At 38.5% G+C, this 25,880-nt stretch overlaps 1 protein-coding gene across 2 annotated transcripts in view; it reads left to right on the forward strand.

The window, feature by feature from the left end:
- CDKAL1 (CDK5 regulatory subunit associated protein 1 like 1) overlaps positions 1-25,880 on the forward strand; it is a 648,187-nt gene that overhangs the window by 82,718 nt on the left and 539,589 nt on the right. For both annotated transcript variants that reach the window (XM_059940691.1, XM_059940692.1), the window contains one exon: positions 19,151-19,235. In XM_059940691.1, the coding sequence (XP_059796674.1) occupies positions 19,151-19,235 (85 nt within the window). The remainder of the gene's footprint in view (positions 1-19,150; positions 19,236-25,880) is intronic.

Here is a 25,880-nt window from a genome sequence, read left to right on the forward strand (position 1 = left end):
GCGGTGGCCTCTTCCGTTGTAGAGCACGGGCTCTAGGCGTGCGGGATTCAGTAGTTGTGGCACTCAGGCTCAGTAGTTGTGGCTTACGGGCTCTAGAGTGCAGGCTCAGTAGTTGTGGCACACGGGCCTAGTTGCTCTGTGTCATGTGGAATCTTCACAGGCCAGGGATTGAACCCATGTACCCTGCATTGGCAGGAGGATCCTCAACCACTGTGCCACCAGGGAAGCCCTAAACTTTATTTTCTGTAGAGGAAAGTAGATGACTATAATCTGTGACTAAATGTGCAAAGCTTAGTTGTTGTAGGCACCACGAAAGAAGTAATCCCTATACATGGGAGTGAAGGCAACATTGCCATTTCCCTCAAAAGGGAAATTGATAGCGCAGATTTCAAAGTGCTTCAGTTCACCTGTTAGAGACACAGGTCGTCCTGGCCCTGCCTCCTGGTTTCCAGTTTAGGACGCCTCTCTGCAAGTCACAACATCTTTCTGTCCCTGTTTCCTCATCCATAAGATGGGGATCATAAATACTTCATGGGGCTGCTGGGGAGACTAGATGAGATAAAGTATTTGAAAATGCTTTGCAAAGGGTAAAATGCTATGCACATATGGTTATTTATTTCTAATTTATTGCATAGTCAAATGGAAATCTGCAGGAAATTAAGTCAAGCATTTTAATTGCACTTGTGATTTCTAGGTGAATTCTCTCTGATTCATAAGGCAGAGAAGAGGTCAGCATAGTTTTTGCTTTTCGCTACCACTTTAAGTCCATTGTTCTGTCACCATTACTCAGTCAGGCAAACACTCCTCTTTTGAAGTCCTGCCCACCCATTCTGCCTCTGTGACATATTTCCACCTCCTTGATGATTTTTACCCCCTGGTGTACAGTAGTCCTCCTCACTGCGGTTCCTGCTGTCTGTCATCTTTGGTGACATCAACGTCATTGACCTTATATGAGTTCTGTCATGCATTTACAATTGTTTGTGGCGCAGTTCTGCTCACATAGATCACTGGATAGTATCTTAAAGTGAACGTGTCTAATGCCGAAGTTACACTCTTTTCCCCTGACCTCCTCCCTACAGCTTCTACTTACGTTACTGGTGTTACTCTTTGCATTAGCCTTGTAGGTTAGAAACCTTAAATCTTCACTCTGTCATTTCCCATATCTAATTAGTCACTGAGTTCTTTTGTTTTTGCAGAAACCTCTTTCCCACTGGAGGCTTCCTTTTCCCATAATTAACAGCCTACCTCTGTCCCTTATTACCTAATCTCTGAACTATCTGTATAGCCTTCTTCAAGGCCAGTGTTAGAACCTTGGCTTGGCAGGTTCCAGCATGGGCCCCTCTTGAATAATTGGATGAAGCGAGGGCCCTTGGGGTCAAAGTCAACTCTCTGAGGGGCCAGCCCTTCCAGATGAGCCATTTGGATGCTATAGAACATGTCTCCAGAGACCTTACGAACCTTCAGATGGTTGGGATCAGGCTTGGGGAAGAAGCTCTGCCTTGTCAGGCCCAGACTCGTGCCTGAAAGCCTCTAGAATCTAGGAAGACCTGATGTTTAGAATATGAGTGCCATTATCAAAATACAGCTACTGTTAATATTTTGGTATATTTCCTTCTAATCTATTTTTTTTTAAATTTATTTGTTTTATTTATTTATTTTTGGCCGCATTGTGTCTTTGTTGCTGCATGTGGGCTTTCTCTAGTTGTGGCCAGTGGGGGCTGCTCTTCAGTGTGGTGCGCGGGCTTCTCATTGCGGTGGCCTCTCTTGTTGCGGAGCACGGGCTCTAGGTGCGTGGGCTTCGGTAGTTGTGGCTCGCGGGCTCTAGAGCACAGGCTCAGTAGTTGTGGCGCATGGGCTTAGTTGCTCTGTGGCACGTGGGATCTTCCCAGACCAGGGCTCGAACCCATGTCCCCTGCATTGGCAGGCGGATTCTTAACCACTGCGCCACCAGGGAAGCCCTCTAATCTATTTTTAATGCATAGGGTTTTTATTTTACTTTTTCTATATATGTATAAATTTCATAATGTGTTAAATGAAAAAATTATTTCTGTGATAATTTTGTAAGTGTAATTAAAAAAAATTATCAGTACACAGCGTTCCATAGAATGAAAAGTTGCTGCTGTTATTTGTTCTTGTTAGAACAAGATCCCCTGGAAGAAATATCAGATTCTCTATCAGAGCTTGACCCCAGCTTCTGCTGAAAGTAGTATTTCTCTAGAGTTAACTTTTTGATTGCTGACAAGAACTAGTCTGTTTGCCCTGGAAGTTTGGTCTTGATGCATACTCATTAACGCGGCTTTCTGCTGCCCTGATCTTTGCTACTTTGCTCATTTGTTCATTCATGCATTTCCCCTCCCCCCTCCCTTTCTTTCTTACTCTCTCTCCCTGCCCTGCCTTCCCCTCTTTGCTTCTCTCACTCCCTCCTTCCCTCTCTCACTCCCTTCCCTTCCTCCCTTCTTTCCCTCTATCCACAATAAGAGCATATTTTCTTCTAAGTCCTCAGCTTGGCTCTGGGGATTTAAAGGTGAATAGACAATTGAGGGACTCATACTAAAGGGGGGACACGTTTATGAATCTTTGTCAGGATGTGCCACTAGCTCATCTGTGCACACACGGGGAGCAGTGCCTTACTCTTTCTGAAGAGGGTAGAGAAGGCTTCCTGGGGTGATGACATGTACCTGAGTTGTGAAAGGTGAGTAGGAGTTTGCTAGGGCAGGTGGGTGGAAGAGACATTTAGGCAGAGGGCACAGAAGTGAGAACAGTGGTGATGGTGTGGCTCAAGCTTATCTGTAGTATTTTGTTATTGTTGTTGTGTTTTTTAAGCAGTTTTATTGAGATAATGATTCTCCTACCATACACCATTTGAAGTGTACAATTAAGTAGTTTTTAGTGTGTTCACAGCATTGTGCATTCATCACCACAGTCAATTTAAAACATTTTCATTGCCCCAAACAAACTGCTTTAGCTGTCACCCCTCAGTTCTCCTTGCTCACTTTCCCAGGCCTGGGTAATCAACAGTCTGCTTTCTGACTCTTTTGACAATTCATTTAAGTGGAATCATATGACGTGTGTTCCCTTGTGACTGACCTCTTTCACTTATCAGGTTTTCAAGGTCCATCCGTGTTATAACATGTATCACTACTTCATTTCTTTTTATTGCCTAATAATATTCTGTTTTATGGATCTACCACATTTTATTTCTCCATTCATCACCTGATGGATGTTTGGGTTTTTCCTACTTTTTGGCTATTAGGGATAATGCTGCTATGGACATTGATGTACAATTTTTTGTGTGGACATATAGTTTTATTTCTCTAGGCTATACATCCAGAAAAGGAATTTCTAGATCATATGTTAACTCTATGCTTAACAATTTGAGGAACTGCCAGACTGTTAGCTATACTAATAGTCAAATTAGCCATACTGTTTTACATTCTGATCAGCAGTGCATGATGGTTCCAATTTCTCTATGTTCTCGTCAACACTTGTTATTATTTTATTTTATTTATTTTTATTATAGTCATCCTAGTAGATGTGAAGTGGTAACTCCTGGTAGTTTTGCTTTGCATTTTCCTGATGGGTATTGATGTTGAACATCTTTTCATGTGATGATGATTTATTTGTATATCTTTGGAGGAATGTCTATTCAGAGCTCTTGACCATTTCTAATCAGATTATTTGCCTTATTTAAATCATGGAATTGTAATAATTTTTATATTGTCTCTAGTGTTTTGAAGCAAAATTAAGACTAGAATACTTTACTTTTGACTTTAAGTAGAAAATGACTCAATCAAAAGTTTGAATCACCTAAAAGAATGAAAATTTAAATCTGAAAAGTAGATTTGGAGATAGGGGATATCAATATTAATTTTCAAAAGTGGTAACATTAATATATTCCACAAGTCAAATTCTAGTTAAATGATCTTACTCGTTTTATTAAGCTAATTCTCCCTATTTATGTGCACTGGTGTCAGATAATCAAATACTCGCTTCTCTTAGGAAGTCCCCAGCTGCTCTGACAAATGGGCAAGGTTTTCTAATCGTTTCCTAATCTATTTCTCTCCCAAATTATCCTTTAAGGCAATGGTTTTTCTTCTCTTTGTCTCTTATTCTTTGTCTCAAATTGGTAAAACATACTTGTAATTTTAGAAAGTTTGATACTGTCATTTGGGGATATTATTTATGAATATCTGTCAATCAATTGAACAGCAGTTATTGGATGCCCGCTTAGGTATACAGTTGGCTCACTTTGTTTCTCTCCGGGAGTCATAGTCAAAATATATAACATTGGTGTGGTGTGGGCATTAACAAATCCGAATGGACACTGGCTTTAAAGTACTTCACTCACAGTCAGTTTCATTATTCCAGTCATAGATCTTTGTCATTCTTCTTTGTACTTTGAAGTCCAGTGAACCTATGCCTAGTCCATAGCTTTATTTTTGATCTGGATCTTTCCTCCCTTGGCAGTATCCTATGGATATTTCTCTTTTGATTACCAAACTGGTGATTGTTTTGACCCAGTAAGATTGCTGGGTCAAAATCCTAGAGGTAGCTCTGGTATTAGCGATAATAATATTCAGCAGATAACCTAAACTTCCCTTCAAGGAGATACTTCTGTATTCCAGAATTGGTCATGGAAGTGTACCATTCCAAGCAGATGAATCAAGTTATCGATTTGTGCTAAACAGTTGAGCATTGTATATAATCTGAATGGAGACCAGATGTTTTGCAAATTTGCTAGTGAGTGGTTTCTCTAGGTTGTTATGATTTGCTCTTTGGCTAAATAGAACTCTTTTCAATATACCACTTTTAAAATGTTTGAATCAGGAAGGAAATTTTCCATGGAATACATGACTGTAAAGATACAATTGGACTAGTCGGCTGCTCTGAAAAGCCATCTTTTCATTGTCCCCGAGACGGGCTCCCTGTCCACTGCAGCCACAGGTCTGTATGCCTCCTCCGCAGACATGGACTCAGGCTGCTTCATTGCCAGAGTCCCCGAACTGGGGCTTTCTTTTTTGTCTGCTGCCTTGGATCTCCGGTGTGCCCCACCGTGTCAGACACGGCCATGGACACCAGCTCTGAGATCATCACCAAGGACTTAAAGGAGAAGAAGGAAGTTGTGGAGGAGGTAGAGAGTGGAAGAGGTATACTGCTAATGGGACGGCTAACGAGGTAAATGGGGAGCAGGAGGCTGCCAGTGAGGTAGAAGAAGGTGGGGAGGGAGTGGAGGAGGGGGAAGGAGGCCGTGGGGAGGAAGAGGGTGGACTGAGGACAAGGAGGCTGAGGCAGCTATGGGCAGATGGGCAGCTGAAGGTGACGAGGATGACAGTGTTGACACCAAGAAGCAGAAAACTGATGAGGATGACTCGACAGCAAAAAAGAAAAAGTTAAACTAAAAAAAAAGGATGCGGGGGAAGGCCACCCTGAGCCATTCACTCCCCACTTCCTCTCTCAGAATCTAAACATGATTACCTTGGAGAAGAGAGGCCCCCATGCTGCCCACTGCGGGCAGAGTCACCTGCAGGTGACGCGTGCTCCCCAGCACCCAACCAAACCCACAACGGGAATTTGCAACAGGAGAAGAAAAAAATGCAGATCTTTCAGGGTCCTGCTTCTTTTCTTAAAGGTGACATGGAAGACAAACTTATGGTTACCAAAGAGGAAAACGGGTGGGGGGGGGGATGAATTAGGTGTTTGCTATTAATGTATACACACTACTATATGTAAAATAGATAACCAACAAGGGCCTACTATAGCACAGGGAACTATATTCAATATCTTGTAATTACCTATAATGGAAAAGAATCTGAAAAAGAACAGATTTATATATATATCAATATGTATATATTTGTATAACTGAGTCACTTTGCTGTACGCTTGAAACTAACACAACATTGTAAATCAGCTATACTTCAATTAAAAAAAAAGTGCTTTCAAAAGGAAGATTTGTTTGTATTTTAATTTGCATTTTTATTTTTGAACATACTGTTAGGGGTCAGCCATTTTTAAGGATCTTGGATGACCAGACCAGCCTTTGGAGTGTTCTCTGTCCTACTTCAGACTTTACTTGTTGTGTGACCATGTTCATTATAATCTCAAAGGAGAAAAAAAAACTGGTTAAAAAAAAAAACAAAGCAAAAGCAACAACAAAAACAGTCTTATTCCCAGGATGCCAGTAACTTTTTTTGGGTATGTACTTAGCTGTACTATAAGTAGTTTTATGAGATGGTTATAAAGGCCAAAGATAAAAGATTAATTTTTTCCCCTTTTTTTCTCTATGAAGTGACTGGTTTTTTTTTGGTCTGTTGATGTATGTGTGAAACACTATTGTCCAACAATAAACTGGTATTTTATTTTACTGAGTTCTTTAAAAAAAAAAAGATACAATTATATATTTTTAAACAACTCTATTTTTTGGTTTGTAGCAAATTCTCAATAATTAATTATTTTCTCCTTACCAAAATACAGTTGCAGTTGGCTGCCAATAGTGTGTATCTTATTCGCCCACTTTTCATTGTCCACACGTATAGATTATCCATGATAATCTAGTTAAAACAAAACAACTCTTGCTTCCCTTTGGTTCATTGATAGTTTTCATAATTGTTGTAATGGCAGCCGTAGGGAGGGAGGAGACTTATACAAGGGTGGCAGCCGTGGAGATAAATAGCAGACATATTCACATTCTTTGGAGGTAAAATCCTTTGGGAGTTGTTGGATTTGCTGCAGGAGATGGTGAGGTGAAAGGAATGATTAATGATGACTCCCAGGTTTCTGGTTCCAGCATCTGAGTACACCTAGATGTACTCTTAGATCTGAGATGCCATTTGTGGAGATGGGGAATTCTGGAAGATGGAAGGTTTAGTCATTTGCCTGCTGGCTCTCAGTTTCAATTCCCTGACTTCCTCTGTCCTCTGTATTGCATGGAACTGCATTTCAGTCTCCTTGCCTTTTGGCTTTTGTGGTTAGATTTGGCCAATAGGAGGCGCTAACGGAAGCCTGTCGGATGGAGTAGGGAGAAAGGAGGGTGGTTTCCTCCCACTCTTGTTGCTCTGGGTCCGGTTCCAGGAAGTGGCAGCTTCATTCCTGTGGCTTCAGTCCCTATCAGGCAGCTCCTCCGTTCGTTGCGGTGCTGCTTTCCGACGGCAGCTCCTGTTGCTGCTCTTGCCTCTGCCAGTGATCACAGCTTCTGGGCTCTTCCAGTCAGTCCCTCCAGCCCTTAGGCTGATGATGGTTTCCTGCTGTTACTCATCTCCTGGTTGCTTCACCCTTCCCCATTTGGTGAAGACATTTGGTGTCTTGGCTTTTCCATCGCCCACGTAACCACACTTCTGTGTTAATTTTTCTTTATCTTTACGCCTAGAGTGGTTTCTCTTTTCCTAACTAGAACCTGAAAATTTGAGAGTTCAGTTTTGGAAATGGTCTGTGTCCAGTTTAATATTTTTTCAGTCTGTTCCAGTGGAGATGTTACTAGATGAGTTGTATAGTGAGCTCAGATGGATGTCTGAACTGGGAGAATAAATTTGGGTATCACCTCTCAGTGCACTGGTAGTATTTAAAACCGTGAGAGGTATGGTTGGAATCATCCAGTGAATAGATGACAAGGGAACCAAAATCTAGTCCTAAGGAACTCTACTTCATGGAGGGCAGATGGGAATGGATAAAGTAGAGCAGCCAAGGAGGTAGGAGGAAAACAGGAGAGTGATGCTATCCACAACGTAAAGAAAAAAGTGTTTGACTGCATGGTGCGCTGTCTATGGCATTTGACATCCGTTCCCTTGGTGAAAGTGGTTTCCGGGGAATGGAAAGTGGTTGAAGGTCTTCATCAAAATGAAGTGGTGGAAAAGTGGATGGGAGGTGGCAGAGTATATCTGGTACAGAGAGACACGTCTTTCCAGATGTTTGACTATGGAAGGGAGTAAAGAAATGGGAAGATAGGAGGATTAAGACAAGCTACAGTTTTTACAGTTGCTTTTTTTACTTTGAAAATGCTAAGTTTTTGAATAGGTTCAAAAATAAAAAATAAGTTATACAAGGAAAAAAATCTTCCTCTTGTTTCCCATCAGTCCTATTCGACTCCCTCCTCCCCATCCCAGCCATTGCTATTTGTTTCTGATGTACATCCAAAAATTTTTTTAATATGAATACAAGCAAATGTGAATATGTATTCTCAGTTTCCAGTGGTAGCATAGTATATATATATTTTTTAGTGTCTTATTATTTTCTTTGAACAATGTGTCCTGAAGATCTTTTTATATTAGGACTTAGAGGTTATTCTTTTTTTTTTTTTTTCTTTTGTAAGTAGCTTATAGGAGTCTCAATTCTTTTTTTTTTAATTTAATTTTTATTTTATATTAGAGTATAGTTGATTTACAGTGTTGTGTTAGTTTCAGGTGTATGGCAAAGTGATTCAGTTATACATATACATTTATCCATTCTTTTTCAGATTCCTTTCCCACATAGGTTATTACAGATTACTGAGTAGAATTCCCTGTGCTATACAGTAGGTCCTTATTGATTATCTATTTTATATATAGTAGTGTATATATGTTAATCCCAAACTCCTAATTTATCTCTCCCCACATAGGAGTCTCAATTCTGAATAAACTAAAATGTCTTTAGTCAGTCACCTTTTGCTGTTAGAAATAAAGCTGCAATTAATGACTTTGCATCTGTGCAAGTACGTTTGTTATAGCTAAATTCTTGGAACTTCTTGGTCAGAGGATATGCATTTGCCATTTCGGGAGATCATGTCAAATTGCCTCCATAGCTGGTGGCCTAGTTTATATTCCCACCAGCAATGCGTGAGAGTGCCTGTTTCCTCACAGTTACATCAGTTCAGTGTGTTATCAAACTTTTGGGATTTCGACAATACAGGAAGTGAAGAAAAATGGTACAGTTTTTTGGGGGGGTGCAGTTTTAGTTTTCATTGATTAAGAATGGGGTTCAACATCTTTTTGTATGTTCAGGAGCCGTATGTGTTTCTTCCTTCGTAAACTGTTCATATTCTTTGCCCACTTTTTTTCAATTAGATTTTGGTCATCTCAACATTTGAATTTTACTTATTAGGCCTGAGGGCCTAAAGGCTCAGTGTGGCAGGAACATAGTAGCATACAAGGTGGGCTTTGGATAGAGGGGTGGGGACCAGATCATGCAGTCCCCTCTAAAGTCCATTTGGTGTATTTATTGCTTCTTAGTTTACAAACCTATTTAACACCTAGAAATAGATATCCTTTTGGGGATTCTTTAGACACAGTTACTTCTGAAGTAATTATATATCGGGATCAGCAGAGCAATTTAATCTGGAAAGAGAATGGGGGAATATTAGCAGTGTTCTGTTCTACATAGTAAGTAAACGGTCTGTCTGTCTAGCGCTCTGATTTTGATTATGACCAGGTCTGTTTCGCTATATAATTAATCTCCAGTAGTTACTGGTAGAGTTTTGCCAGCTATTATTTTTCATTTAGGAGAAAAAAATGTTCTTTTCCCTTCATACAGTAAACAGAGTTCAAGCTGACCCTTAGTTTCCTCATCTTATTTCTGCGAAGCGCTCAGCATGACTGTTTTAAAAGAACAAACTCATTATGCGTGTAATCTCCAAGCGTAAGTGCTTTCCCCAGGAGCTGCTATGTTCTACTTCACTCAGAAACACGCCGAACAGTCACCAACACTGCACAATGGAGGAGGGTCAGTTCTTGCTATACGTATTTCAGCGAGGGAGCTAGAGATACTCTGTCAGTCTGTCTCTCTTTCATTTCTCCTCTTCATCTTTCCTACACCTTCTTTTTCTCCCTGTCTTCTCCCCAGCCTCCCACTCCTCCAAGCCTAGCTGGTTAAAGGGAGCATTCTTTGTCATGGATCACTTTGCTTTTATAAAATAGATTTTGAAAGCATGGTTACTCCATGCTGTGCGTTTCCACAGTCCCTATAAAGAACAATAAATGAAATGTGGAAGGAAAATATGAATCTGTTGACTAGAATTTTTATTTTGCCTTTTATTGGTTTTAAGATTTTTTTCAATATGCTCCTTAAAGGTGCTTTAAAATTTTTGTATTATAGCATGCTCTATTCTCTGAGTTTTTTAGTAGGCATCCAATGGTTTGTATTACATAAATAAACTCCCAGCTGTGATTAAACATAATGGACATTTAAACTGTTTGGACTTGCCTTGCCTTCCAGAGTTCTGTGGTAAAAAATTCTCCCCAAATGCTGTTGGGTCCAAAATAATCAAGACTTTTCTCCCTGTTCGTTTTGTTTTTAGTGAATTTTTATTTGTCTCAGCTTGCTTAGCTGCCTTACTTAAATTATGGATTTAAGTAGTTTAAGGCTCCTCTTACTGTGTGAGGCTGCTCCTCTAGTTGACTTTCAGATGGAACAGTTGTGTAAGGTAAATGGTTTATCGTGGGTACTGTTGATATGAACCATGCCCATCTCTTCTGTAATGCCACCGTTATGCAGAAGGCTGCAGGGGGAAGGGAAGATTGGTTGCTTTGAAAGTCAGCCTGTGCTCTGCAGTAATGCTCCTGCACTCAGTATTTTTCTTTTTTTGAATTTTTGAATTTTATTTTTTTTAAATTTTTTTATATAGCAGGTTCTTATTAGTTATCCATTTTATTTGCACTGAGTATTAATTCTTTCTTTACTTGCCTGTTTCCCACTGATAACGGAAGGCCAAGAGCTGACATGTTCAAGATCTTGGAAATTTTGGAAATAGCCAAACAGCTCCTTTTGAAGCCTGGTTATTTGTCTTATTAGAAGTAGTATCATGAGGCAACTTCAAGGTCATGTAATACATTTTTTACTTTGTTTTTAGGTATTGTCTATATTATTTTTGATCAAGAAGCAAAGAGCCCCTAATGAGGCATTCTAATTTCCTTAAATTTACAGTCTCTGAAGTCAGTTTGTCTGGATTTCTCATCCTGGCCCCCTCTCTTACTGTGTGATTTTAGGCAAGTTACTTATCCTTTCTAAGCCTTAGATTCCCTCTCTGTAAAACTGGAGTGAAAGTTGAACCCACCTCAAATTGGGAGGATTAAATGGGAAAATAAAAAGGAGTATGACGTGCTTGGCTCATTGTTGGGTACATAATATGTACTCAATAATGTTAGCTATTATCATTATTGCTAATCAGATTTTTATGACTTTGGATTTAGAAGTAATTTATCTTGTATACATAAAGAAATAGTTTGGAAAGTAAATGCGTTTCGATTAAAACAAATAATAGTTTGTTTCTCCATCCTCACACTCAAAGTGGGTGGTGTGTCAATGACCATCATTTTCTTGGTTCAGTGAGTGCAAAAGCTTTTAGCAGTGGGGAGAAAAGTCCCAGAAAATGTATATCAGGTCACTGTTTTCATGATGGATCACAGCAGGAAAATAGTTTATGTTCTTACCTTAAAATGAAAGAACACTATTGATTCTGAGCCCTATGAAAAAGGATATTAAAAAAATTTTTTTAAAGGCTTGATTAGTTTTCTTTAGTTTAGTTTAAATGCTGTTAGAAATTCAAACAATGCAGACGGAGGTAAATTAAATGTTAATGTGTCCCTTCTCAGGGTTAAACTTTATAAAATTATAAAAGTAATATCCATGCAAGTTTAAACAAAAAAAAAGAGACTATAAAAGTGCATATTAAGACCATATTGGAGGCCAGCTGAACCTTCATCTTATTTCCAAGGGCAAACACCTCAAACGGTTTCATATTTATGCTTCGAGAATTTTTTTTTTTACTTAGAACAGGATTTCCTCTTTTTCCATTTTAAAACACAAGTGAAATACAAGACCTACTCTTCACTTTGCTTTCATCTGATGATATAACAAAGATTATTATAAATTAGTACTTACAGATTTATCTTGCTTTTTAAACAGCTGAATGGCATTTTAGCTGCAGTCTCATAATTTATTTAACCAGTCTCCTTATAATGGATATGTAGGCTTTCCAAGTTTTTTGCTTTGTCAGTAATCTTCCATGTGAATTTTAAAATTTATACGTGTGTACATATATATGTATATGTATATGTGTGTGTTTGTATATAAATATGTGTGTGTGGTGCAAGTATCCTACAAGCATGTGTAGGAGAAATTCTCATGCACATTTAAATTTTTGACAGCTATTCCCATGTTGCATTCCAAAGAGTTTCATCAGAATAGACTCCATCAGCAGAGTAGAGCTTGCCAGCTTCCCCATTCCTTTGCTAGCACTAGGTAGTACCATACTTTCTAATATTTTCCAATTTGGTATGAGCACAAAGGATCTTATTTCATTTCACATTAAAAAAATTCAGTGAGATCAGTGTATATCGGGGTAAAGTTCTAATAGAGCAAACATCTAAATGTAGAACCCTATGTGTATTAAAATAAAACATGGGTGAATTCCTTAATAATCTGGGAGTAGAGGAAACTTTCTAATTATGACTGAAAATCTGGAAGCAGTAAGGAAAGTTGGATAGATTAGCAGATACAAACTATTATATATAGGATGGATAAACAACAGGGTCCTATTGTATAGCACAGGGAATTATATTCAACATCATGTGATAAACCATAATGGAAAAGAATATGAAAAAGAATATATATAGGTATAACTGAGTCTCTTTGCTATACAGCGGAAAGTAACAGAACGTTGTAAATCAACTATACTTCAATAAAATTAAAAAAAGAGAAAAGTTTGATAAATTTGATATCCTGAATATAAAAAAGCATGAAGAAACTATAAAAAAAGTAAAATAACAAGCCGGGAGAAAATATTGTAACTTCTATCATAGACAAAAGATTAACATCCTCTTTGTGTGTGTGTGTATATTTGTGTATATTTGTAAATGAAAACTAGAGATTAAAGTGACTATTTATCCTGATAGAAAAATGGGCAAAAGATCTGAACAGATGGAAAACGGGGGGAAAAAACCCCCAACTCTGCAAAGGCCCTTAAACATGTGAAAAAATGCTCAACTCATTCTTAATAAGAGAAACGCACAGTTCAAATCCTACTGGCTTCCTGTTTCTCACCGCATTGCCCGAAGTACAGAGGTTTGATAGCACACTCCATGGGTGATACTGTCGATAGATGGGCAGTCTCATGAATTGCTCATGGGAATGGGAAGCCATGCACCCCTTATGGAGGGGAATTTATCCTTTGACCCAACAGTCACACCTTTTTGGACTTGATTCCACAGGTAATCTGGGAAAAATACAAAATGATATATGTACAGTGCTATTCATTGCGGCGCCATTTGAAATAATGAAAGACTGTAAGTAGTCAAATCTTGAGGTCTACATTCCATCTGGCTAGCCTCAAGTGTGTAGCTTTTTACCCCAGTACTGATATCCCAGCTCTGGCATTGGCAATATTTGGCTTATGTGCAGATGATTTTCAGCTGCGTGTCACGGGTTAACAAGGACAAGTGTTGGAGGACAGGTCTCACGGTAGGTAGAATTGTTTCCTGGGTCTTCTCGAAGTCTGTGCCTCCAGTCTTGGTGCCTTCTTACTGCCTTTCCCTTCCGTGGTCCGTTCTTGCCCATTTCCCTAGTCCTGTCCCCTGTGTTCTCCTCTAATTCTGTTTCCCTGTCCCAGGCACTGGAGAACCTGACGTGGATGCTCTGATTAAGGCAAGAACATAAGCTGTTAACCTTCTCTTAGCAGATAGTTAACCCAGTAACCTAATTACCTACTAGCAGTGGGATGTTTGAACAATTATTTTATTTGGGGTGGTGAGGTTCTAGAAACTGCACGTCTTCTGGTATTTCCCGATTGTTCTAGATGCTGCTGCTCTAAGGTAGACATGCCAAATACTAGCTTATTTCTTCTGTTTCACATGCATCTCACCCCCACCCTGCCTCCTATATTAATGTTTGAAGTTGGGATGTATCTTAAAACTTAAAAGAACAAAGAATAATGTTCCACCTCTCTTGAAGAGCTGTTACAAAGTTGGTTGTGTTTCTTGTTGTTGATGGCATCTTAAAACCCAGGAAATGTGTTCATAGGGGGCAAAACATGTGGAATCAGCATTACTTATTGGCAAATAGCCATATACGATTTTCCTCCTCACTCCCCTTTTGTAGTGAGTTTGTTTTCTGTGTTATTTAAAAACCTTAAAAAAGGGCCTTTGCTGGGTGATTGTAAGTTGGCACAGAGCAAGCAAGTACTCAAAATTGAGAAAGGAAAATGAAAAAGGGTGGAGGACCATCTTATTTTTTTTGGTAATAATACTAATATTTATACAGATATCTTTCTTGAACTCTTAGCATTTAACACAATTGATTATGTCTTTTTAATTTAATTAATTAATTTATTTATGGCTGTGTTGGGTCCTCGTTTCTGTGTGAGGGCTTTCTCTAGTTGTGGCAAGCGGGGGCCACTCTTCATCACGGCACGCGGGCCTCTCACCACCGCGGCCTCACTTGTCGTGGACCACAGGCTCCAGACGCGCAGGCTCAGTAACTGTGGCACACGGGCCCAGCTGCTCTGCGGCATGTGGGATCTTCCCAGACCAGGGCTCGAACCCGTGTCCCCTGCCTTGGCAGGCAGACTCTCAACCACTGAGCCACCAGGCAGACTCTCAACCACTGAGCCACCAGGGAAGCCCTGATTATTTCTTTTTAAAGTACTTTCTTCTCTGGATTTCTATGACACCATGCTCCCTAGTTTTTATCCTCTTATCTTATTGGCTGTTCCTTTTCCATGTCCTTTTCTCATCTCAATTCCATCAGACCATTGAACAACCCGATGTTCTGTCTTCTGCTTTTTCTCTCTCCTTTTTCCCCCCACCCTATATTCTCTCCTTAGGTGAGCACATCCATTCCTATAAATTCAGATATCTTTTTAGGGTTTAGATTCTCCCATTTGTGTCTCCAGCCTGGAAGACTTCTGTGAGCTTTGGTTTCATATATACAAATGGCTGATCAGTATTTCTAGTTGGACATTTAATAGGGATCTCAAACACAACATGGCCACAACAGAACTACCAGTTCTCTGTTCCCCAAATCCGTGCCTTTCCAAACCTCCCTCATCTCAATAAATGGCACCTCAGTAACTGATGCTCAGGCCAGAGTCCCTTCCACGTGTTTAGGGATCCTACATGATTTCTTCTTGCACGACTCATACCTGATCTAACAGTGAATTCTTTAAATTCTGCCTCCAAAACATGCCTCCATTCACTTCTCATTCTTGCCATTGCTATAATCCCAGGTTTCCATGGTCTTTCGCTTACTCTTAGACCAGTGTATCAGCTTCCAACTGATTTTCTTGCCTTTACTTTTTTCCCCACTTCTTTTACTTTTACCCCATCTACAGACTTATTCACAGTGTTTCCAGAATGGGATTTCTGAAGTAGGAATTAGTTCATGTTTGAAACCCAGTGGTGACTTCTCATTACTCTTAGAATAAATGTAATTTTCTTAACTTGCCAATATTATCTGGTTCCTGCCTACCTCTTGGACCTTTCTCTCCCTGTGTCCAATCACACTGGTCTTCTCTCTGTTACTGGAACATGACAAGTTTGGGCCTGTTTCATGGTCTCTGCACTTGTGCTATTTTCTCCTTGGAATGCTCTTTCTTCTGATCTTTGCGTGGCAGATTCCTTCCCATTGTTTAAGTCTCAACTCAGATTTAAGCTTCCAAGGGAGACTTATTTTGACCAGCAACCCCACAATTATTCTCTGTTCATTACTCTCTTTAATCATCTTAATATCATTGACTGGTACCTGAAATTATCTTGCTTATTTCTCTGTCTTTTGTTTTGATCAGACTTCCTCTTTAAGGCTGTAAACTCCTTGAGGGTGGAAACTGGCTTCACTCTCATATCCCTAGTACTTAGAACAGAGCCTGACACATAGTAAATCCTCGTTGTGTTTTGGTAGTTGACTGATTTATGCTCATAAGTAGAACAATCTTTTGACAATATTAAGTAAGATATATTAGCACAAAACTGAGTTCGGAAATAATTGGATAAGAAATTCCTGTGTTGGGCTTCCCTGGTGGTGCAGTGGTTGAGAATCTGCCTGCCAATGCAGGGGACACGGGTTCGAGCCCTGGTCCGGGAGGATCCCACATGCCGCGGAGCAACTAGGCCCGTGAGCCACAATTACTGAGCCTGCGCGTCTGGAGCCTGTGCTCCACAACAAGAGAGGCCGCGATAGTGAGAGGCCCGCACACCGCAATGAAGAGTGGCCCCCACTTGCAGCAACTAGAGAAAGCCCTCGCACAGAAACGAAGACCCAACACAGCCATAAACAAACAAACAAACAAACAAACACCAAAAAGTTAAAAAAAAAAAAGCAACGGCTGCACATTCCCCAATTAAAAAAAAAAAAAATCACAATGCCTGAGAGTGAAAGGCCTTTCGGTTTATTTAAAAAAAAAAAAAAAAGAAAGAAACTCCTGTGTTCATCAGAGAAGGGACATTGTCTTTTTGGGGGTGGTTACCAAAAAGTTAGGTAATTTTGTGGGCATTTTGGTATATTCACAGGATTCCTGTTGATTGCAATTACTGGATCACCAAGCAGTATTCACTTTATTTTGTAAGTCAGTACATTTCAACATTGGCAAAATTCCAGACAGCGTAGAATAATATGCCTTATTTATTGCTGGAGTTCTCCTTGAGAGGGCTTTTGTTGAAGTATGGGGAGAGTTGTCTGATGATTTTATGGTGACTGAAGAGAAGAATGTGCCAGGATACAAAGTTGGCATCTGGCACAGATAGTTCTGTCTTTTGATTTTTGTTTGTTTGTTTGAAGTAAATCTGTATCTCTGTATTTTTATCATTAGCTAACAGACATCCATGACTTTTTCTTATGTGCATAATACATTGCTCATAGTATTGCTTCATCTTTCAAAATTCAACATTCATTCAGTAAATACTTACTTAATGAGTATCTACCATGTACGAGGCACTGTAATAAGTGCTGGGGATATGGCTGTGAATAAGATAAAGTCTCAGCCCTAAATATTTGTTAAATAAATTGATGACTTTCTTGGAGTTTATTTCAGAGGATTGGTATGGCCTTCAGAGCTTTAGGAAATTGGTAGATGGCATCTAACAAACCATATGCATGTGGTCCCACACATTATCCCTCTGTCATCTTTTTTCTTGTACCTACTTGTACATTGTCTAGTGTTCTATGGTTATTTGAATGTCTGTTCTGTGCCCATCACTGTGTTAGGCCCTGGACATTCAGAGAGCAGCAGAAAAAAATGTTGTCTTCAGTGTCTCATAAATAGTAATAAAGACAGGCTGGAAAAATGAATTATTTTAATACAGAATTGTAAAGTGCAAGAATAGTCTAGACAGTCTACTGTGGGAGTGCAGAGAGGAGGCATCTCACAAACATCAAGCTGAAACTGAAGGATGAATAGGAGTTAGCCAGGTGGATAGGCAGGTGAAAGGGGTATGAGCTGTCATTCTGTGAAGAAAATAAAGGTATTCTAGGCAGATGGGATAGTGCAAGCTTGAGGAGTTTGGTTTGGTGTGGCTGGAAGGAGAGACGAATATAGGGAGAAATGAATGTCGCAGTTGAGGAGGTGGAGATCTGGATAGGTCTTGAATACCAATTGTAAATCACTGTAAGATTGAAAAGGTACTACGATCAGATTGCTACTAGAGGATTATCTTTTAGGTGGCATCGTGGAGACTAATTTGGAGGGAACTAGAAGAGGTAGGTGAATGCTCGTCATTTCCAAGTTTGAGCAGGCAAGTGGTGTAATCAGATCGCTGTTTTACGAAAGGCCACTCTGGCTGCTGGGTAGGAAAATAGACGACTGGGTGAGGGTGGGGAGTATGAATGGAAGGAGGGAGATGAGTTAGGAGGGATCCTAGTATTCAGCTGATGTATAGTAATGAGGAGCTTTCCTTTTCAAGAATTGAGGATCTTACCTCTTTGTAAAAAATTTACCATTTTTATAATAAAATGTTGGGGGAAAAGGTTTTGCCAAGTTACTAGAAGCTTGGATGTGCTCACCATCCCTCTCGTGTAATGCTCTCACTGGAAGCTCCATTCCCAGGTAGAGAATGTACACACAGACATCCATATGTCCTTAGTTCTTCATGTCTTTTGACCTTTGCTTCTGTTCTTATTGAAATACCATTGAAGGTGCTGCAGTTTTCAGCTTTGGTTTTCCTTTCATTGTGGTAATCCTATTTTAATGTATAAGTCCTTCTAGGCAGCAAGGTTGTTGGAATAGCATCAAGCACTTCAGGCATTTATGAATTCATTTCGAGGGACTTCCCTGGTGGTGCAGTGGTTAAGAATCCGCCTACTAATGCAGGAGACATGGGTTCTAGCCCTGGTCCGGGAAGATTCCACATGCCGCGGAGCACCTAAGCCCGTGCACCACAACTACTGAGCCTGCGCTCTAGAGCCCGCGAGCCACAACTACTGCAGCCTGTGTACCACAACTACTGAAGCCCACGCGCCTAGAACCTGTGCTCTGCAACAAGAGAAGCCACCGCAATGAGAAGCCCACGCACCGCAACGAAGAGTGGCCCCCGCTCGCCACAACTGGAGAAAGCCTGCGCATAGCAATGAAGACCCAGTGCAGCCATACATACATACATACATGCGTACATAAATATTCATTTCGGTAAATGTGATGGGTTTGGTTTGGGTAATTTGTTGTGTTGCTGGTGAGTTTGTTATAGTGTATAACAGTATCTAATCAAATTAGTGAGGAATAAAAGGCTCACTTTGATGTAAATCATTAACTTTTTCAAAGAAGACAAACAATATTTTTAGTAACATCTCAAGCGGAAGAATATTCAGTGTATAATACATGTGCTTGAAAAATATTAACACACAGCCTGAAAAGGGGCAATTAATTTCATGTTCGGAGGTAAGATTAGGCCGGTTTCACTTTAGTTTTTAGAAGTATTAAATACTCGCAAGTATTCAAAATGTTCGAAGAAAATGCTTATCCTCTTTATATTTTAAATGAGAAGATAATAGCACAGGTTATATATTTTAATATTTATTTCTCACCAATGTTTCCATGTTGAAGCAGTTATCTACTATATTGTAATTGCCTGTTTACTTGACTCTACCCACTAGCTCTCTCTCCTCTCCCCCTGCAGTCCCAGTGCCATCTGAGTAAGCACTTGGATATTTTTGGCTGATTAAATGTGATACTTACTTTTCTTTTTCATATTTATCTTTTTAATAGAAAATGCATCAGAGGCAGACTTATGGCTCCTGAATAGTTGTACTGTAAAAAATCCGGCTGAAGACCACTTTAGAAACTCAATTAAGTAAGTGGAAGTTGATTTTTTTCTTATCTTTTATAAGTGATGTAAGAATTAATTTTCAGGAAATTAGCTTTTAAAAGATTCCTAACATTACAAATACTCAGTATGTTAACAAAAGTATGAGTTGGACTTTGGGCATTATACTGTTTTGAATTTATCTGATAAGGAATGAAACTTTAAGGTAGACTTTTCTAATAGGTATTTGAGTATTTGTGAAGTTAGCTAATAGGTGATTTGAATATCTGTCAAGTATTAACAACATACTTTTCTCAGGGAATCCAGTCTGTACTTTTGAAACTATCCAAAGCAGTCCTTACCTCTTTTCTCTTCCCTGTCCATTAGCACTGTTCTAATAATGCCTGGCCATCAAGGGAAGTACAGTTTATTGGGGGAGTGGGCATGTAATCCATGGTTCTTGAATTGTTCCTCAAGTTACAGTGAAAGAGGTATCTTTTTTTCACATCTCTGAATCTTACTCCACCCACTCCACCCACTTCTTACAACCTTCATTCTATAAATTATTTCCTCATTCACCTCTATTTTCATCTCTCCAGCGCCATTGGTGCCTTTTCATTGGTATTTAAACAAGCTCAGATCTACTCAGCCCCATACACCCCTTTTAGCTCTGGTCCTGTTTTTCTTCTTGCCTTCCCCAAGAGACTTTTACAATTTTTGGCCGTGCTGCGCGGCACGTGAGATCTTAGTTCCTGGACCAGGGATCAAACCCCTTGCAGTGGAGGCGCGAAATCTTAACCGCTGGACCGCCAGGGAAGTCCCCTGAGAGACTTCTTAAGATTTTTCATTTCCTGACTTCACTCTCAAACTCACCCCGCACCACATTGGTTTTATTGTCAAATATATCATACATAAATGAGTTTATGAAACATGTGCAGTTTAAATAAGGTTAACAAACTTAACACCTAATATCTACCACCCAGCAGAAGAAATAAAGCATTGCTGAGACCTTAGAAACTGCCCCGTTGTCCCTCTTTCAGTCATATCCCTGAGATGTAACCTTTATCCTGACTTTTGTGGGTCATTCCCTTCCTTTTATTAGTAAATTTATCGTCTATTAAATATATCTCTAAACAATGTGTTGTTTAGTTTTGCCCTCTTTTAAACTTCATTTATTGGACTTATACTGTTTGTGTTCTGAGATTTGCTTCTTTTCCTTAACATTTTGCTTTTAGATTTATCCATGTTGATGGATGTAAAATAACTGGCCATTCATAGTATTTTACTGAATGAATTTGTCACAATTTATCCATTTTATTATTGAAAGAGTTTTGAATTTTCCCTGTGTTTTGCTTTCACGAGCACTGCTGCTCTGAATATTTTGAACATGTTTTCTGGTGCGGATGTGCAAGAGTTATTTTAGGATATGATATGTACCTAGGAATTATGGGTCACAGGTGTGTGCATATTCAAACTTTTAGGTAACGATGAACTTTTCCCCCAGCGGATGTACTGGCGTTCACTCCCACCAGTCATGGAGGTGTGTGGTTGCTCTCCGCTCTTGCCAGTACTTGATATGGTCAGGGTTGTAAATATTTGCCAATCTGGTGGTGGCGATGGTATCTCAATGTGGTCTTAATTTGTGTTTCTGTGATTACTAGTGATGTTGAGCATCTTTTTATATGTTTATTTGCTATTTAGATTTTCCTTTTCTGTGAAATGGCTTTTTAAATATTTTTCCCTGTTATTTTTTTATTATTTATTTGTGGGAATACATTAAATGTATTCTATATACTAATCCTTACATATTACATATGTTGTATCAATTGTGGCTTATCTTTCACTTTCTTTTATGGTATCCTAGGATGAAGAGAAATTCTGGCTTAAAATTTATCAACCTTTGCCTTTGGGTCTTTGCTCTTACTGTTTAAGAAGTCTTTCCTTACTCTGAAGTTAAGATAGTCTATGTATTTTCCTCTAAAAATTTCATGGTTTTTACTTCTTACATTCAGGTTTATAATTCATCTGGGGTTGGTTTTTTTTTTTTTTTTTTTTGGTATGATACCAGGAAGAGGATCCCATTTTATTTATTTATTTTCTGTGTAGACTCCGACTTTTTCCAGTATCATTTATTTTTTGAAAACCTGTCCTTTCTCCTTTTATCTATATATTATCTGCTCTGTCATAGGCTGAGTGTCCATAGATGGTTGGGTCTGTCCGTGGGCTCTCTATTTGGTTCCACTGATCTATTTCTTTATTTTGGTGCTTATTCTACTACTGCTTACCTGACATAGTCATAATTAGTATAGATTTATAATAAGTCTAGATGTTTGATAGTGGGAGTGCCTTTTTGTTCTCCAGTTTGAAGGAAGACATGTTTTTGTTTTTGAACATGCTGTATTTGAAGTTACAGCTAAATATTATAATAAAGTAATGGATAATATTTGATTTTTATCAAGTATCTTCTATGTGGCAGGCACTGTTCAAAGTGCTTTACATCAATTGGATATTATCTAGTTTAATTCTTGCAGTCTGCCAATGAGTTGTAGGTTCCAATTTTATTTCTATTTTACAGATGAAGCAGCATCTGTTTTGCAGATGAAGTTCTCTAAAGCTGTTGAGTTCATAAGTGGTGGAGGTGGGATGTTAACCTAGGTAGTCTCACTAGAGCCTGTGCGATGTTAAATTTAATACCAGGTAAAGAAGTCAGGTAAGCAGTTATAGAATTGAGGCAGATATCAAAGAGGCAACACTAGAGGTACAGATTTTGTATTGTTTCCATAGAAGCGATAGTTGAATATGATGGTTTCCTCAACTCAGAAATCATGGAAGGAGCAGAGAAGAGTTGTTACCTGAACGATGGTGGGAGGCTTAGGAGGGTGGTAGTGATGTGAGATGGAACAGGGGAGTTAGGGTCATGGTTAGGACCAGAAGAAGGGAGAATTAAACCAAGAGCAGAGCACGATGTTTACCAGGTGCTGCTTATTTTCAAAGAATGCCTTTTATGGGAAGTCTGTCATGTTCCCTGATTATCTACTTTTTCTCCTATAGGAGAGGCCTAAGATACAAAGATATTTTAGTGCTACTGATAGCCTCTAAGTACAAAACCCAGAGAATTCAGTTTGTGTGATTATCAATTTTAAAATGTGATTAACGGATACACTTCTAGACTGTTTCTAAAAGTTTACTTAAAAACTCAAATATAACTTGTGTCAATGGGTTTTCTTATATAAACTGTTGTGAATGCGGTTCAGGGTAATGATACGGTGTTTGAAAGATTAAGTGAGGTAATCACTTAAGATATGTTTGTCATTTTAACACTACAAAGCTAGTGGTAGAGAGCACAGGTTTCTTTAATGCACTCTTCTGCTGGCTTGAAAGAAAATTTAAAAACAGTATTATAGGTGATTAAGTATTTTTTTAAATGGTTTTGAAAGCTTTTGATAATCACAACTAGTTCTTGTTAACATAACACCTAAGCTAAAGTTGAATTTGTTTCCAGAATAAATATAATCCTGTAGAAGGCACAGTAACAATTAACATTGAGAAAATGTCAAATTCAAGTGACATTTATACATTTAAAGACTTTCAGTGAAAGATTACCTACTCTTGTCAAGCATTTTGCTTTATTTAAATGTTCCCCCCCTTTCACCACTGTCTCCTAGCAAAGCAAAACAAAGAAAAATAGTTCATAAACTTTATTACACCTTCAGTCATGCGACACATTTGTCTTCTCTCAACCTCTAGCTCCATCCTTTCCCTTCCGCCTCCTCACGAGCATGCATTTTTTTCCCCCATGACAGTGAGGCAACATTTAAATTCAAGGAGACCCTGATAGGGTGTTTCATCTCTCCTTGTTCAGCTGCACCTAATGCATTATGCTCATATTCACCCATTTTCAGGATGGGCTGGGGGCTATTTTTTTCTAACCTGAACCCCCTACAAATAATGATTGCTTCACTTTGCCACTTATTTCTGAGTGTTTGCCATCATTTCTGATCATCTGCTTTTGTCTCTCTTCCAATGTATTCTTTTTTTTTTTTGACTGTAGAAATTTTTTTTATTGAAGTATAGTTGATTTACAATGTTGTGTTAATTAATGCTATACAGCAAAGTGATTCAGTTATACATATATATACATTCTTTTTTTATATAATGTCCATTATGGTTTATCATAGGATATTGAACATCGTTCTCTGTGCCATATGTATTTTTGATATTTAATAGTTGTTTGTCTGTTATCAACTCATTTTATTTCTCTTGAGTTACCAGGCAGTAGACTTCTTGTTTTAACAGGAGAAAAGAAAGAAAACTGAGAGATTTACTATCTTTCATGTAATCAATGCATAAGATCCCAGAATTGTAAATTTGTGACAAGACAGCCAGGGCCTTTTTTTTTTTTTTTCTCTTGGTGGCGGTGGTCAAAAGTATTAGTTTTGCAACTTCACAGTATAAAAAATATTGGGAGTATTATTTAACCTTGGTCACAGAGAACATTGGCTTAAAATTATTTGGAAATTTTCATTTTATACAGTAATGCTGATAGTAAATCATTCTATTTTAAAGTAATTCCTTAATCTAGTCCAAGTTACATACCTGGCATGAAAATGCATACCTGTTAAACCGTAGGCTGTACTCCTCAGTACTTTCTACTAGTTGATCTAATTACTAAGGTTTTACAGCGTTTGTATTATTGATGTTCAGATTGATAAAACAGTAGGAGTTTTAAGTAGTAAAAAAGGAGTTAAGAATGATTTTTTTGGCTGCCTTTTGAACTTTGAAATGTTAAATGCTATTGCCTTTACTAATTTTGAAAAAGTCTCTAATGAGCCCCATGTTTTGTGATGGCAGCCTGTAGTATGCATATTCTTTCCTCTTGAGCATTTGCCAGTTGCCCTGTCCTTGTTTTATCCATTAAACCAGTTTGATTTAGACAATATGGCCTTAAACTTGAGGGGTTCTTGAGTAAACGAAAAAGATCAAAAGTTTCAAAAAAATAAAATTTGCTCTTAATGAGAGTATCAAATAAGAAAACTCCTTTGGTTAGTGCTTTATAGAAATGTGGGATCTTTTCCATGCCACCTAAAGGAGGTCATTCAGAGGCTGGTGAAAATAAACACGTCTTGTGTGTTCTATATAAATGACAGAAAGAATAGCCAGCTTGCTTTGATCACGGACTGTCAACCTCTGTTTGACCTTGTGCGTTATTAACCCAAATGGGCACTGTGGTTTAGCCACACTGATAGTAGATAGACGAGTCACTAGTTCTTTGAACCACCTTTGCCTGTAGAAATAAATGGTAATGTTGAAGGGATGGTTTAGATATCTCAGTGAAATTACTTGAAAGAACAATGGAAATATAAGGAGAAATGGACAAAGAAGAAAAGTGTATGTTGAGACAGAGGATAACCTGCTTTGTATGATATCTTCTGTTTAAAGGAGGGCTCTTTTTAGAAATAGCATTCTGTTGATCAAGTAAATTATTGGATATTCACTCCTATTATGAAAAGATTTTTTGCTTTATGTGGATTTAACTTTGAGTTCTTCATTGTAAATTGAAGTTGGGAGAGGCATCAGAATATTATTTCAACTTGAATTTGTAAAATAAATTGCCTTCAAAAAAGCTGACTTATTAAGAACAGAGAAGTGCTTTCCTTTTCAGTTAGTAATTATACAGTTTAAAAAAAGAAAAATACTCAACTGGTTCTGTTTTTAACTAGATTTGTTAGTAATCAGGTTATCTTTATTTTTTTAATTAAAAAAATTGGCATTGGGAGATAAAAAATAATACTAGGTTTTAGTTTGGCCTTTTGCAAGAAACAGGTTAGATAACGCAAGTTCTTTTGTTAAACTTATTTTTTAATGTTGTAGGTTGTGGATTTTTCCTTAAAACTTAGATATTTTTTTTTTCCTTTTTTTTTTTTTAAACATCTTTATTGAAGTATAATTGCTTCACAATGGTGTGTTAGTTTCTGCTTTATAACAAAGTGAATCAGCTACACATATACACACGTTCCCATATCTCCTCCCGCCCGCATCTCCCTCCCTCCCACCCTCCCCATCCCACTCCCCCAGGCGGTCACAAAGCACCAAGCTGATCTCCCTGTGCTATGTGGCTGCTTCCCACTAGCTATCTATTTTACATTTGGTAGTGTATATATGTCCATGACACTCTCTCACCCTGTCACATCTCACCTCTCCCCCTCCCCATATCCTCAAGTCCATTCTTTAGTAGGTCTGTGTCTTTATTCCCATCTTGCCACTAGGTTCTTCACGACCTTTTTTTCCCCTTAGATTCCATATATATGTGTTAGCATACTGTATTTGTAAAACTTAGGTATTTTAATTTTGGCTTTTCTAGTATGAAATGGCTTTAGTTCAGTAGCACTTTTATGTTATTGTTTCAAGTGTCATTCATTGTTTGCTTTTACCAATCACAGTCTCATGGTTCCAGCTATCCTTTCCCACCTTAAAGGTTTCCCTCTATATGGAAAGTTAGTTCAAAATATTGTACTGTTTAACTTAATATGTATTGTCAATTAAGTTTTGTCTAAGGCGATTGTTCTTCTCCGAACAGTGCTATTTTTAACCTGAGTTTACATTTCCTCCTACCATTTCTCATCTACTTCCACTATTTAGATACTATCTGTGTGTTGATTACTTCAAATTTCTGTTTCTGACCCTGGCCTCTCC

Source organism: Balaenoptera ricei, chromosome 11 (genome assembly GCF_028023285.1).
Source record: "Balaenoptera ricei isolate mBalRic1 chromosome 11, mBalRic1.hap2, whole genome shotgun sequence".
Taxonomy (NCBI): Eukaryota; Metazoa; Chordata; class Mammalia; order Artiodactyla; family Balaenopteridae; genus Balaenoptera; species Balaenoptera ricei.